The sequence below is a fragment of the Malania oleifera genome, chromosome 2, assembly GCF_029873635.1.
Source record: "Malania oleifera isolate guangnan ecotype guangnan chromosome 2, ASM2987363v1, whole genome shotgun sequence".
NCBI classification, from domain to species: domain Eukaryota; kingdom Viridiplantae; phylum Streptophyta; class Magnoliopsida; order Santalales; family Ximeniaceae; genus Malania; species Malania oleifera.
This window is the reverse complement of record NC_080418.1, coordinates 42374810-42389646: the sequence shown is the minus strand read 5'-3', so window position 1 is coordinate 42389646 and position 14837 is coordinate 42374810. Positions and strand designations below refer to the sequence as shown.

Sequence of the window (14837 nt, the reverse complement as noted above, 5' to 3'; positions counted from 1 at the left end):
AGGAGAACCACATACAGTTCTAATTTGTTAGTTAATTATGCCAGATGCATCAGAGGAAAATATAGTTGTATTATTTCTGTAGTATTAGTATTATTTTTTACTACAATCAAAGAGGGAAATATCAACCTAGGTCCAACAAACCAACTGGACATCTTATGATAGATGATGCAAAACAAGCAAGCAGCTAGCCCCATGGGATGTCCGCTCGGATCTAGCTCCAGCATTATCCAACAGTTCCCTTGCAAACTGTACAGCGGGCTGTGTCTGCCATGGCATTCCTTTTAGCTTCATTGTAAGAACTCAAATGATGTAGGTCTTTTGAGCTATTTTCCAGGGGCGTTTTCTCCTTGGGCTGGCACTAATCATAGTGGAAAAAGCATTAACAAGATCTGAATCCTCTTCATTTATTATATTCTTTGCTGCATCTGGGTTGGCCAGTAGGAGCTTCCCCACAAGATACCCTGCAATTGACCAGGTTTGAAATAATCGTGCTTGTTTTCCAATAAATCTTGCTCCTCTGGTGTCATAATATTCGGGCCACTTGTCTCCAGTTATGCGCCTCTCAGCAACCTTGACGGCTTCTTCGGCAATCTCTGGCCTATTCATCTTTATGCATGCCACAGTAAGCTGAAACGAGGCACAATTATTTATGTCAACAAGAAATATTTCCAGTTTAAGCTGTGCCAGTAAGGAAATTAATCACTCTGCTTCTGTCATGTTCCGCAAGTGTCAGTAATATTTTGCATGGCAGCAAAACATCCAAGCTTAAGTTATTCTGTAAGGATGTAAAATTCCGCCATGGCTTTAGGACCATTAACACTAACAAAAATAATTGCAAAAATAAAAGGAATAATTGGAAAAATAAAAAGTGGGGGAGAGAGAGAGAGAGAGAGAGAGAGAGAGTAGGGGGAGCCTCTATCACAGGTAGATAAAATTATACTGGAGTAGATATTCTGGATTACCTCCAGGAATAAAATAGAAATTTTTAAGAAGAATAGACAACCAAGATAATCCTGAGACTTGCTATATCCTAATTTAGGGCTTCAATTACATCTCCTTGACTTTAATTACTATTCCAAAAACCCAATGATTGGAATCAGGTCCACCCTACTCATGTGTGTCTGCACCACTAAGCTACACTTGTGCCCACACTACCACTTGCATGAGTTGAAACATCTAAAAAAGGTGCAAGCTCACGCAACTATCTGGTTATTATCAAGAAAGGCTCAAAATCCAAAAAGACAGATGACTAGGTCACAGATTCACAGGTTACTAATTTGTTGGTAAATAGTACTCAGTCTCACTTAACCAATCGCCAGGAAAACTATCAAAAGTGTTGCACATGCAAATCTCCAAAGCAACATTTTATCATGTTCTTGTAAACTTGCACGTGCGGCAGGGTAAATATTTACATGAAGGGGAAAATTGGGAACAAATATGTCAAATCCATCCTCTGCAGCCTGCATGAATCTTTTCCATCAATTTTGTGCAACACAGCAGGCAGTGTAACACTGGTTGATATTTAACAGGGAACTTTCTATGCATATTTAAGTTTAGCAGCAGTAGTGAAACATTTAAGTTCAAGGGAGACAATTGTAATCTACAGTAGTCTGTTTTCCTACAACTTTATAAGCTAATTTGTTATGGAAAGAGCCCTACTGTTTCTTACATGTGAAACTGAAATAATTTTTGAGCATCTTGTCTCTCTTGATCACTCCTTTGGAGGAGGTCGACTATTAAAATAAACTTGGGTTTGTGTTTAGGCATTTGTATCTGGAGAAAGAATTTCTTGAGTGTACCCAAGCGTCATCAATTTGGTAGACAGAGCCAGCCCACATGCTGTGTTGCTGCCATTGTCCCCCCACCATCCATCTTCCCTCAACAATGGCACTCTTGCAGTCTGTTGCACCACCAGCCACAGAAAAGTTCACCATTGCCACAGCTCCCCAAAAGAGTGTTCTCCCAGTCTCTATATTCATCATAAATGCACCACCTAATTGCTGATGCAACCAGTGGAACATGTCACAGTCCTCTTTGACATCCACCCAGAGATGGCCTCAGTCATTGTGATTCGCTAAAAGATTCTCCAGCAGCACAGCGTTTGGGTTTGCCCAGTGCTGGCCTCAGTCACCTTGGAACTGTCAGTGAACAGCTTTGAGCCCCACTGCCAATGGCAGTCCTTCCACTAGGCAGCTGACTACAAGAAAGCCTTTCCACTTCCTTTCATTGCAAGACTCCATGCCAAATACCAGGATATTTTGACCCGATCTAACCCCAACTTGGTTACCTGAGCCTCTCTTCCCTCTGTCAGGTCCATCCCATTTAAAACCCAGATTTTTGTTGACCTTCTTCTATCTAACCCAACCCACTGTGAGCTGAGCTCAATCTTGCCCTTTAATTCTAAACCAGTTCTATTTCCACTAAAAAAGAGGAAAAAACCATGAGCAACTTTCGTCATCCACAAGACTAACCCTGATCTAGCCCCTATCCAACTGTCCCTGCAAAACCATGGTAACAGAGGACCAATTCAGGCTGGTGCAAGGAGACATGACCAATCTGCAAGATTGGCCCATGACCTGCCAATTTGAAAGATTGGACCAACTCATGCAGCAGCTCAATAAAATAGCAGACCTTCTTTAGATACATCAAGGCCCTCAATAATCAATTGGCCAAAATGCCGGTTCCACTGGATGCCCCGATGAGAGGAAAGAGAGTGGTTGATGATACTGATACCTCTAGCTCAGCTGCTTTCTCCAGCAAGTGAACCCCAGAACCACATGTTGGTTACTTTCATCATCAATACTCTGATGTCGCACTGCTCAATTTCAATGGGCAAGGTGATTTGGATGAACTCTATTACTTTTATAACCACTTAGAGAACATCTTTATTTACCAGGTGTTCAGGCTGAGGATAAAGTCAACCTTCCATAACCTGTTTAAAGGGTAAGCCAGCACTTGGTGGGGTACTATCGAGTCACAGCCATAACCGAGTGGATCCGGATGACGGAGATGCTGACTAAGAAGTTTGCTCCGATCAACTATGCCCAAGAAGTCTGCTCCCGCTTGTGCTCATTGACTCAACAAGGACGTCGACACACACCAGATAATTTCACCACCTCCTTGCCAGATGTCAGTTGGATGAACGTGCACAGCAGTATGTCATTGGGTACATTGGAGGATTGCAGTACAGATACGAATCAAGCTTGGCAACCAACACTTCAAATTCTTTGACCAAGTCTCCACTTGCATCCTATGCTAGGGATGTAGAAAAGGATTTCATCTTTATGAAGAACAGCTAGAAAAAGTGGTTGGATCACAGGGAGTCCAAAGCTGCCATATCAAGCTCCCTAGAGCCTGTGGAGACCCACTGACCAGAAAAGCCATGTACAGAATGTAATAATAAGGGTTATGTATCTTGGCAGTGCTCTGTAAAAACTCCTGACATATAGTGGAAGGGAAGACTAAACTAAGGGAGACAATTACATATATATCATCCTTTGGACCCTAGTAGTGGTGAGGAAGAGGGTTCTGATAGTCAACAGATCGCACAAGTGCATGCTTGTGATGTTACTTGCTGAGGCACAAAAAAGCTGGGATCGAGACCAGCTCCAAAACTGAGCAAGTTTTTATGGCATGCGCGAGTTGTCAAGTATGAGTGTTGAATAATTGGGTAAAATGGAACACTAATCACATGGTAGGTCTCTCCCTCTATTTATAATATGTCAAAGTACATACCAATAACCATAATACCCTTACTAACTCTCACTTGTTAACATAACACTAACACACTAATAATTATAAATGATGAGATAACCATCAACACTCCCCCTCAAGCTGGAGCAAATATATATCACATGCTCCTAGCTTTGTTACGAATGAGTTTAGCACAAGCACCCCCTAAGGCTTTAGTAAATAAATCAGCAAGCTGCAAATCAGATTTCACATGAGTGGTGTTTATGAGCTTCTGCACAAGTTTCTCCCAAACAAACTAGCAATCAACTTCAATGTGTTTTGTCCATGGAAAACCACGTTGGAGGCAATATGAATGGCAGCTTGATTATTACACATCAGCTCCATAGACTGAAACTGTGAAAAACTCAGTTCTTCCAAAATGTTCTTTAGCAAAACAAGTTCACATGTAGGGTGAGCCATGGTCCTATACTCTGACTCAGCACTTGGCCTGGCCAACATAATTTGTTTCTCACTCCAACAAACCAAATTTCCACTAACAAAGATGCATTAACCCCACAGTGGATCTTCTCTCAAAAAGTAACACAACCCAATTTGCATTAGTACATCATTAAATATGAGTGTGACCTCGATCCTTATATAAGAGACCTCTCCCATTAGTATATCCCTAAATATGAGTGTGACCTCGATCTTGATATAAGTGGTCTCTCCTCCTAGGTGCACGTTTGAGATATATCAAGATGCAAATTATTGCATCCCAGTTACTTGTTCTTGAAGAATCAAGAAACTAATGCACAACACTTGTTGCGAAAAGATTCCCAATAAATAAAATCGGAAATACCCTTTACTTTATCTCATACTACTCTCTCGATACATAAATTGATGGAGTTCCCGAAGTAATTTATTTATCTTATTATAATTATAAATTAAAATTTATTACATAGCTAGAATAACCTTCACAAATTGTGAATAGTAATTACCCCTATCCCCCTCTAGGGGTATTTTAGTGATAGGTTCTATAATAGTTGGTTCATCAAAATAAAATCATTCCCATAAACTCGTTCATAGGAATTGTTCAAAACATAGCGTAAAATTGAAAACAAAAATGCATTTCAATGAATAATCCAATTGGTATAAGCGATTGTGAGATAATTCATCTCTCCAACAAGTCTCCAATGTTAGTCTGGGTTAGGCAACAAATCACCCATATTTGGCACTAACTTACAGTTAGGATCCATAGATGTATCGACGTGTTTGGATCCCAATAGTCTAGTCCCATCTAAAAGATTTAGAACATACTTCCTCGGTGACAAGACGGATCTTATGCAAGATCTTGATACTTCTATACCCAAAAAGTACTTCAATGGTCCCAAATCCTTTGTCTGAAACTTAGTCTGCAAGAAATGTTTGGGCTCTAGATATCTTGAACATCATCACCATTAATCACAATATCATCCATATACATAATAAGCAGAATTCTTCCGAATAAAGTATGAAGATAAAATACAAAATGATCTACTACACACTATCGAAGGTCAAACTCAAGTACTGCAACACTGAATTGATCAGACCATGCCCTGGGGGACTGTTCTAAACCATATAATGACTTCTGAGCAGACACACTAAGCCTGACGCTCCCTGAGCAACAAACTCAAGTGGCTACTCCAAATAGACCTCCTCCTGAAGATCACCATGGAGGAGAGTGTTGACTTTTTTAGTCTAATACTTGTTTTGTTTATGACAAACCATAGCATCTCATCTGTGTGCTGAGTGAATGAACAGGTTTACCTTTCTAAAAGCACAGATGATGTTGCAATATGGAAGCCTTGAAAAGCACCTAAAAAATCATATTCCATGGCGTATTCCATGAACATCAGGGGGCAGAGCTTGAAGACTTTGTTTCTTGAGTTGTAATAGTAATTAGGGTTTATTTGTGCATGCATGCTTATATAATTTTTTTATTGAAGCTCAGCTTTGACCTAAATTGACCTTAGGAACCCTTCATTAAATGAAAACCTTTTTATACTTAAAGATTAATTGCTACAAAAGGTTTAAAACATTTTTGAAATCAAAGACAAGGCCAAAAACTCATTTTTGTTAAGGCTAGTCGACCGGTCTATAAGGCTCAGTTGACCAAAGCTTGCTTAAAGCCAAAAATGAGGATTTTACAAAAGGCGCAATCGACTAGTTGTTCAGGCCCAGTCTACCGGTGTGACCACATGGGCAATTTACAAAGGGCCCAGTCGACCGGCCTCTTGTAAGACTATTTAGGCCACTCGACCGGTGCATACGAAAGGGCACAAATGTAATTTGAATAGCCCGGCAGACCGAACTCTTTAAAACCTATGAAGCCCAGTTGATGAGTCTTCATCTATATAAAGCCCAGTCGATCGGATCATAGTACCCGGCAGACCAAAGCTCAATAAAATGAAAATCGCCCTTTGGTCGGTCGATCGGACCTCGGGCCAATCGACCGGACCTCTTAGGTTCAGCCCAAATTGAGCTTCAAATGGTCATAAAAATTCAAATTATAATATTATTTTAATGCCCAACAGTCACCTAACAACCATATTTCCAAAATGCCTATAAATACTTGGCCAAACCTCTTTTGAAATGTTAGAGAAACATATTGAAAGATATATGGTTTATTCTTTGATTTCATCTTATCTTCTTTACTCCATTTCAAAGATTATATGCATTTTCTCCTACTCTTTCTTTTGAAAAATCTTTTTGGAGAAAATCTTGGGGTTATACAAGTAAGCTTTAAGCATATATTAAATTTATATATACTTTCTTGAGGAGCTTCTTGTTCTTGAGATTTCAAAGATCAAATTGTTATTTCTCCATCTTTCATTTTGAAAATACTTTCTTGGAGAAAAACTTTTTAAGGGTTCTTGAAAAGGTTCTTAAAAAGTTTTGAGCTTGTAACAAAGTTCATAAGCTTGAGAGCCTTTTCTTTTTATCTTGTGTTAGTCTCAAAGATTGACTCTCCTATTCACTTCATCTTGAATATTGTTTGTGGAGGAAATCTTTGAGTAAATCAAGAGAGCTTTGAGCAATATATTCATTCATATATTTGTGCTTGAAAAACTTCTCGTATTTGATTTTACAAAAGTTCAATCTTAAGAAAAAACATTTTCCACACTCTCAATTTTTATTTCAAAAAACTATTTTGAGAGGAAAACCCTAACTCTATTGAACTTCATTTTATAAATCATTTGAGAGTGCATCTAGTTTTAAACTTGTACAATCACCTTGTTAGAAGCATTGTTAATTGTACAAAAAATTGTTTTTGAAAACAAGCCCTTCGCGGTTCGGGTTGTGAACCGTGGCCGAGAGTACATCACTTGGAGAGGTAGCTCCGCCTAGAAGGAGTGGTATACGGTGTGATCTGTACTGAGTGAGGGCACATCACTCAGAGAGGGGAACTCTACCCTATTGAAGGAGTATTAAGCGTGGGGTATCGCTTAGAGAGGAGGGTTCCATCATACTTGAAGGAGTGTGTAACAATTTAACTCCACCCGGTTAAGTGAGCAAGTTTAGTAAAATCCTTGGGGGGTTTGCCCGAGGCGAGGACATAGGCAGGTATGGCTGAACCTCATTAAAAATCTCAGTGTCAATATTTCTCTCTCTAATCTTATTTAAATTTCCGCACATGTATGTTTAATTATTTCTTGTTGTGATAGCCTTACATACACGCATATAATTTTGATTGGGATAGTGCTTGGTGAATCGTTTATAATTATCCTCAACCCTCTTGGGATCACACCATTCCCCTCAATTGGTATCAAAGTCCGGTTGCAATAAGCTTAACAGTATTTGCATAAAGATTGCAATGACTCTTTTCAGTGTATGCCTGTTTTGAAAGGGTCAATCCTTTGCAAATCCTCCATTGCTTTTATTGTGCAAATTTTACCTTTTGAAAATTGAAAATAAGTACTTTTGTAAAATCAATTGATTAGAGGTTTTGGAAAGCATTTGTCAAAGGAAATTTTATCCCAATAAAAATGATTTAAAATGTTGAGTTCCCAAACATGAAAATGATTTGAATGAACATGACATAGATTTAATGCATATAAATTTTAGTGCCATGCATATGTTATATTGTGCCTTAAATACTAATGCTTTTACAAAGATTATGTGTCATACTAGTACTAAGGATATTTGGGAACAATAAGAGGTATGAAAAATCGAGAGAGAGGAGAACACCACTCCAAGGATTTTGAGCTTAAAAGATTAAGGAGTGAAGTGAATAGGTATATCTTCCTCCTTCTACTTTATTAAATATTTCATGTAATGATTCATATGTTGTATATCTTGTGTTAAATCTATTTGCGGATCATATGATGAATCTGATAATAATAATAATAGCATGCTATCTTATGAGAAGCTTAAATAATAAATTTTTTTAATACTCATAAGATGTTAGGATAAAATGGGTACTAATGTTTAAATGCTTAGATAGTGCTTAAAATTCCAAATCTTAGTATACTCTGCTGTTATAACTAAGAACCATAGAAATTCAGCCAATATGAAAATTTTAGTGATAATATCCAATCTAATTGCTTAACGTATATATATCATTATGATTGGTTAAAATGTAAAAATATTGGCTATAGCATGCTTAGGTAAAATCCACTCCTAATGGACAAATGTGTATTTATTTCTTAATGCTATATATATGCGTAAGTTGAAAATCTTAAATATAGCATATTTTTGTCCACCACATAGAATTGAGCTTTAGGGAAGTAATCATAAAACTATATATATTATATAACCCTAAACTCATAATGAAGCTTAATTGTTTAATCATATCCAAATGCATTTGAAGCTTATCCCCTTGTTAGAAATTATTGGTTAAATCTAAGCATAAAAGGCCAAATGAAAATAATTGAACATGTAGTATCTTTGGCTAAGGGGTTAAGTGAAAAGCGGGTAGAAAATAGGCTTAAATTTATAAATATGTTCAGCCCCAATCGATTGGACACCCTCTAGGCCAGTTCAAAATAGAGCCCCAGTCAACCGGCACATTAGGGCCAGTCGACCGGAAGTCTTTGTTTGCCAAATTAAGCCTATGCGATTGCTCCCCAGCCGACCGGACCATCAGCCGGTGCCTTCTATGTGCACCCCAGTCGACTGGCCTATTTAAATGGTCCGATAAGCCCTAGATCTCAATGTCCAAATCAAGTTTATTGAAAATCTAAAACTTGGCTAATAATTTGAGGCTTGAAAAGCTGAAAATTGAAAACATGATGCTTAGGCTACATAATTGAGAGGGAGCAGCATTGTAAAATTCATCCAATAAAGTACTTTATTGTGTTATGCTTATTTTAGAAATATCTTATCGTTTGTGTTGGATGATTTGTGTGAGCTGAATGCTACTATCCATTCCTTGCTGATTGTTTAAATTCGTTTGATGGATAGTTAATTATAATTACTGCTCTAAAAGCATTCTTTCCATTCTGCGCTTAAAGTTTAATAATATTTGATGAATGGATTATATTGTTATTGACTATACTGAATTGCATGCTTGAAATGGAACGTCATCTGCATGACTGATGCAGATAATTGCGAATTGCATGCTGGTAATTAACTAGGATCTTCCATGTTGAACTGACTACTCTTTAAGTTTAATAATATTTGATGAATGGATTATATTGTTATTGACTATACTGAATTGCATGCCTGAAATGGAACGTTATCTGCATGGCTGATGCAAATCATTGCGAATTGCATGCTGGTAATTAACTAGGACCTTGCATGTTGAATTGAATAATCACATACAGACTTATATGCTATCTAGTTGACTGAAATCATGACTCCATAAGACTGTTTTTGAATTCTAAACACTTTATAAGTCTTATGTAGTATCAAAGTAATGACCATGTTCAACTTAGTATTTTAATCTTAAGTGGCCACTTAGACTATTGAATATTTATAGTTGTTGCATGTTAAAAAGGTCATTTGCATGCTGATTTAATTCGTTAATGTAAATCCTTGCATGCTAAATGAAAATGCTTTGAAAGAATAATGCATGTTGATTAAACTTTATGAATATCTTTATAGAAAACGCATGCAAAATAATTAAATAAGTAATTGGTGCATGTTGAACCCTAAATGGTATATGCTAGATAGAAAACATGCATACCTACCAACGCACACAGCACTACATAAGCTTTCTGGAATACAAATGAACATCTTTAGAAGTATTATGCATAATCATTGTAGTGCTAAAGTCCCTCGAACTTTCGTAGGATGCTCTAATTTATGCACATTCTATGTTCTTAGGAAATTCTAGGTTCATGGACACCATTTGGTCAAATCTTTGAATTATGTACTTCACTTAAGACCTAAATGGTTAAACATCATCCCTTTAATTAAACATCTCATGTTCTAATGATGGTCCATAAACTAGGACAAATGCATGACATTGGGGAAGTTTTTATTTGTCACATACTTATTGAGTATCTTGAGTTGTGTTATCTTCTTGAACCCCAACTGCACAGTTATTGCATAATATTTGTGTATAACCCTGATGGCTATCACGTGTTAAATGAAATGCAATATGTCATGCTTGTGTGCTAAATGTTTAACATTTGTTGCATGTTGAAATTTTTCTTTAGGATGAATACATGGATTGATAAATTAATTTCATCCTTGTCTAAAAATGCAAGTATGTGTGCATGCAAATATACTGGGGAGCACAAGCTCCATCCTTATGAAAAAGGATTAAAATCAAACCCTATGGACTCATATGCATAGTATTTTCTATTTTTTTTTGTTTTTAGAGTCCTAAAAGTTTTTTTAGGTACGATGAACATCATATCTTGTTTCTTATGGAATCATATTTTGATATGAATTGTTCTTGGAGCATATGAACACTGCACACAACTTAATTTCAGTTTTCTAGTGCTTGTGTGTTCTAGAAATAGCTTACTGGTTGAACACAAATGATTTAACATATATCCAATAAAAATTAGGTTAAAAATTCAAAACTGGTTATTCATACTGGCTGATACATTTCAGCACTTAAATGCATCTAAGCTAGTACTCAAATTAAAAAGGGGAGCCTTTTAAAATTAAGTTCTATATTCTTGCGCTCACCCATCCTTTAGCTTAGACTTCTTTTAAAAGCTTTCAGAAGTGGCATGTTCAAGAATCCTTTCAATCAATCCTCACTTCTTTAAGCCCATCCTTCCTGCAGGTTCCCACCAATACTTTTACTCTTTCGGTTTATACATATGCTTAAACATATCGTTGGCCTTACAAGGCTTAAAATCTTGTTTTGATGCTAACAAACAAGTGGAACTTAACATATTTGGTTAAGTGATGATTTCAGGGCTCACATATGTGAAAGCAAGTTCAAAGTGCTCACAAGGATCAAATGAAGCTTAAAGAATCAAAAGCATGATTTTAAAGATGATATGCTAAAGCTTGAAGTCGAGATGGAACCAAAGAAGCAAAGCAAGAGAGCCAAAGAAAAGCAAAGTGCTCAAAGAAAAACAAGCATGAAGACTTGAGTGTTTTAAAATGTCAAATGTCCTAGAAGTCTTTATGTAAGTGCTTCATAGTTTAAATATCGTTTGAAATATTTTGAAGCTCTTTAGGGGATATTTATGGACTTAGAGACCCATTTTAAAATCTCGGAAAATGTTTTATGAAAGATCAAATCAAGAAAACAAAACTAATTTTGAAAAACTAAAAATGAAAAACTAGAAAGTGGACTAGTCAACCGACAGACCAGAACACCTTGGAATGGCTCAATCAACTGGCAAAAACAACATGTTGAAAACCTGCCCAGCCGACTGACCATTATGAACTAGGATCAGTCAGCCGACTGACAAAGAATGCAACTGTAAAATAAGCTGCCCAACCAACTGACCAAATGAACTAAACTAAGCCAGCCGACTAACAATGTCCAGCCAACTGACAACTTTTGAACGTGGTCGAGCCAGTTGATTGACAATTTACTGAATTTAATTTCTGGCAAACAGAAGGGTCTCAACCGCCTGTCTAGCCGACTGACCCTGTGAAAATCATTACCCAGTCGCCTGTCCAGCCGACTTACTCCACGGGGTTTCAAATTTTTTAACTCCAATGGGAAAATTTTAAAAATTAGTTTTTCAAATGTGAACGTTATAAAAACTTAAGGACACTCCAAGTAACTTGGGGAACAAGGAAACTAATCCTAAAAAGCTTATAAATACTACCTTAGTCCCAAGAAATTAACACACAAGCAAATACACAGCATACTTACATTAAATCTCTCAATATCTCTCAAAGTTCTCTATTGCTCACAATCCATCTGGGAGATAACCTCTGAAATTGTTTATGAATCAACAATCTACGGTTCTCATACTGAGTTTTCTCAATCACTAAAGAACCCTTGGGAGTGTTCTTGTACGCAGCTTCTTTTTGTATTCTTGCAGTGTTCTTGGACGATTCAAGATGTTTGGATCGTTGGCTAAAGCGAGGGGATATCGCTTAGAGAGGTGGGCTCTAGCCTAATTGAAGGAGTGACCAAGTGAGGGGATATCGCTTGGAGAGGGCTCTAGCCTACTAAAGGAGTGTGTAAACGGTGTTGTTCCGCCTGGTAAAGGAACTGGTTTTAGTGAATCATTTGGTGGTTTACCAAAGGCGAGGACGTAGGCTGGGTATAAGCCAAACCTCATAAAAGTCGTGGTCTCACTCTCTCTTTCCCTTGCTCTTTATTTTTAGCACATTTAAATTACGTGGATGATTTAATTTCTTAATCATATATACTACGTAAATTTGAAAATTAAGTAAACTTAAAGTCTAATTTTGATTTGGGTTGCAGAAACTGAAAGGGAGTATGTTGGTTAAACCATACTTTACGGAAATTATAAGGGAGTACGTTAATTGGTTAACACCCAAAGATAAATTAACTAAGAGTTTATTTGAATTCTGAATTTTGGGAAGAGTGCGAATGTTTTGTTGAAAATCAATTTTGAGAAAGCTAATTCATTATCAAAGGGATTGCATTAACCACAGGGCTTGGTTCAAATTCATATCCACAGGGCTTATATGAACAAACAACCATCTTAAGTTCTTACATTACTTAAGTGTTGTATACTTTAATCTTGATTTGGTTGTTTGCTTTCAAATTGTTTGGTTGATTGATTACTTGAATGAATGAATGTTTATGTGGTCGTGGATTAAATAAAGAAATAAGTTTTTGCTGAAAGTTTGACGAATCAACAAGAAGTTAAGAATTTCTAAAAAGATTTAAAAGAACATATTTAAAACCCAATTCATCCCCCCCCCCCCCTTTCTGGGGACTACACCTTGTTTTTTCACATATTTTTCCCACAATAATATTAGGTGGAACCATTGCTCCAATCCTTGCCATATGATCTTGCATTTAATCTTTAAATTTTAGGATCAATATGGTTGATTTTTTTTGGTTAAAATATGATTTGAAATGTTCTTAAATGTTCACCAGAAAAATGTAGGCTTGCTTGACCCTCTATGTTAAAGTTTCTTTTTCAACAAGCTTTGATATCAGTCCATTGTAATTAATGATAATATTCAAAGGGGAGATTTTCTTAAAACTCATGACTTATGCTACTTATAATAAAATCACTTTTTATCATGAAATTCAAAAGCTTAAGGGCTCTAATTACTTAAATGGTCTTCTTAAACTAAGGAGAAATTTTTTATTAGCCCTTTTGCTGATGACAAAAGGGGGAGATGTTTTGTGTGCGCAAAATTATTATTCTTATTCCCTCTCCCTATCCTTTTTGTTTTTCACAAATAGAAAATGATATTACAAATTGAAATCTTTCTTTTGTATCATGTAAACTTTGTGCTTAATTGAATATTTTTTAAAATAAGCTTCAATATTACATGCACAATGAACCACCACTAGACTCAAATGCTAAACTTAAAATTTCTGAAGTCTTCATATGCTTGAACTGTATTGAATATCTTTTTTAATTTAGGCATATTCTTAGGGGGAGCCTTTTCAGGCTTAACCCAATTTTGCTCCTGTGTTTATTATTATCAAAAAGGGGAAGATTATTGACTTTTTGAGCTCGATCCCTGTTTTGATTATTACAAACCACAGCATCTCATCTGTGTACTAAGTGAATGAACAGGTTTACCTTTCTAGAAGCACAGATGATGTTGCAATATGGAAGCCTTGAAAAGCACCTAAAAGATTATATTCCATGACGTATTCCATAAACATTAGGGGGCAGAGCTTGAAGACTTTGTTTTTTGAGTTGTAATAGTAATTAGGGTTTATTTGTGCATGCATGCTCATATAATTTTTTATTGAAGCTCGACCTTGACCTAGATTGACCTTAGGAACCCTTCATTAAATGAAAACCTATTAATACTTAAAGATTAATTGCTACAAAAGGTTTAAAAAAATTTTGAAATCAAAGACGAGGCCAAAAGCTCATTTTTGTTAAAGACTCAGTCGACTAGCGTGCGCTTAAAGCCAAAAATGAGGATTTTACAAAAGGCCCAGTCGACTGGCTATTCAAGCCCAGTCGACAGGTGTGACCACATGGGCAATTTACAAAGGGCCCATTTGACCGGCCTCTCGTAAGACTATTTAGGCCAGTCGACTGGTGCATACAAAAGGGCACAAATGTAATTTGAATAGCCCAACAAACTGGACTCTTTAAAACGTACGAAGCCCAGTCGACCAAATCATAGTGTCCGAAAGACCGAAGCTCGGTAAAATGGAAATCTCCCTTTGGTTGGTTGACTGGACCTCGGGCCTGTCGACCGGACCTCTCGAGTTCAGCCCAGATTGAGCTTCAAATGGTTAGAAAAATTCAAATTATAATATTATTTTAATGCCTAACGGTCACCTTACGGCCATATTTCCAAAATGCCTATAAATACTTGGCCAAATCTCTTTTGAAATTTTAGAGAAACATATTGAAAGATATATTGTTTATTCTTTGATTTCATCTTATCTTCTTTACTCCATTTCAAAGATTAAATTCATTTTCTCCAACTCTTTCTTCTAAAAAATATTTTTGGAGCAAATCTTGGGGTTATACAAGTAAGATTTGAGCATATATTAAATTTATATATACTTGCTTGAGGAACTTCTTGTTCTTGAGATTTCAAAGATCAAATTGTTATTTCTCCATCTTTCACTTTGAAAA

At 36.6% G+C, this 14837-nt stretch overlaps 1 protein-coding gene across 3 annotated transcripts in view; it reads right to left on the bottom strand.

The window, feature by feature from the left end:
• Positions 1–49: 49 nt before the first annotated feature.
• LOC131148109 (alkaline/neutral invertase E, chloroplastic-like) overlaps positions 50–14837 on the bottom strand; it is a 30479-nt gene continuing 15691 nt past the window's right edge. For all 3 annotated transcript variants that reach the window (XM_058097840.1, XM_058097842.1, XM_058097841.1), the window contains exon 7: positions 50–627. In XM_058097840.1, the coding sequence (XP_057953823.1) occupies positions 301–627 (327 nt within the window). In that variant the 3' untranslated portion in view covers positions 50–300. The remainder of the gene's footprint in view (positions 628–14837) is intronic.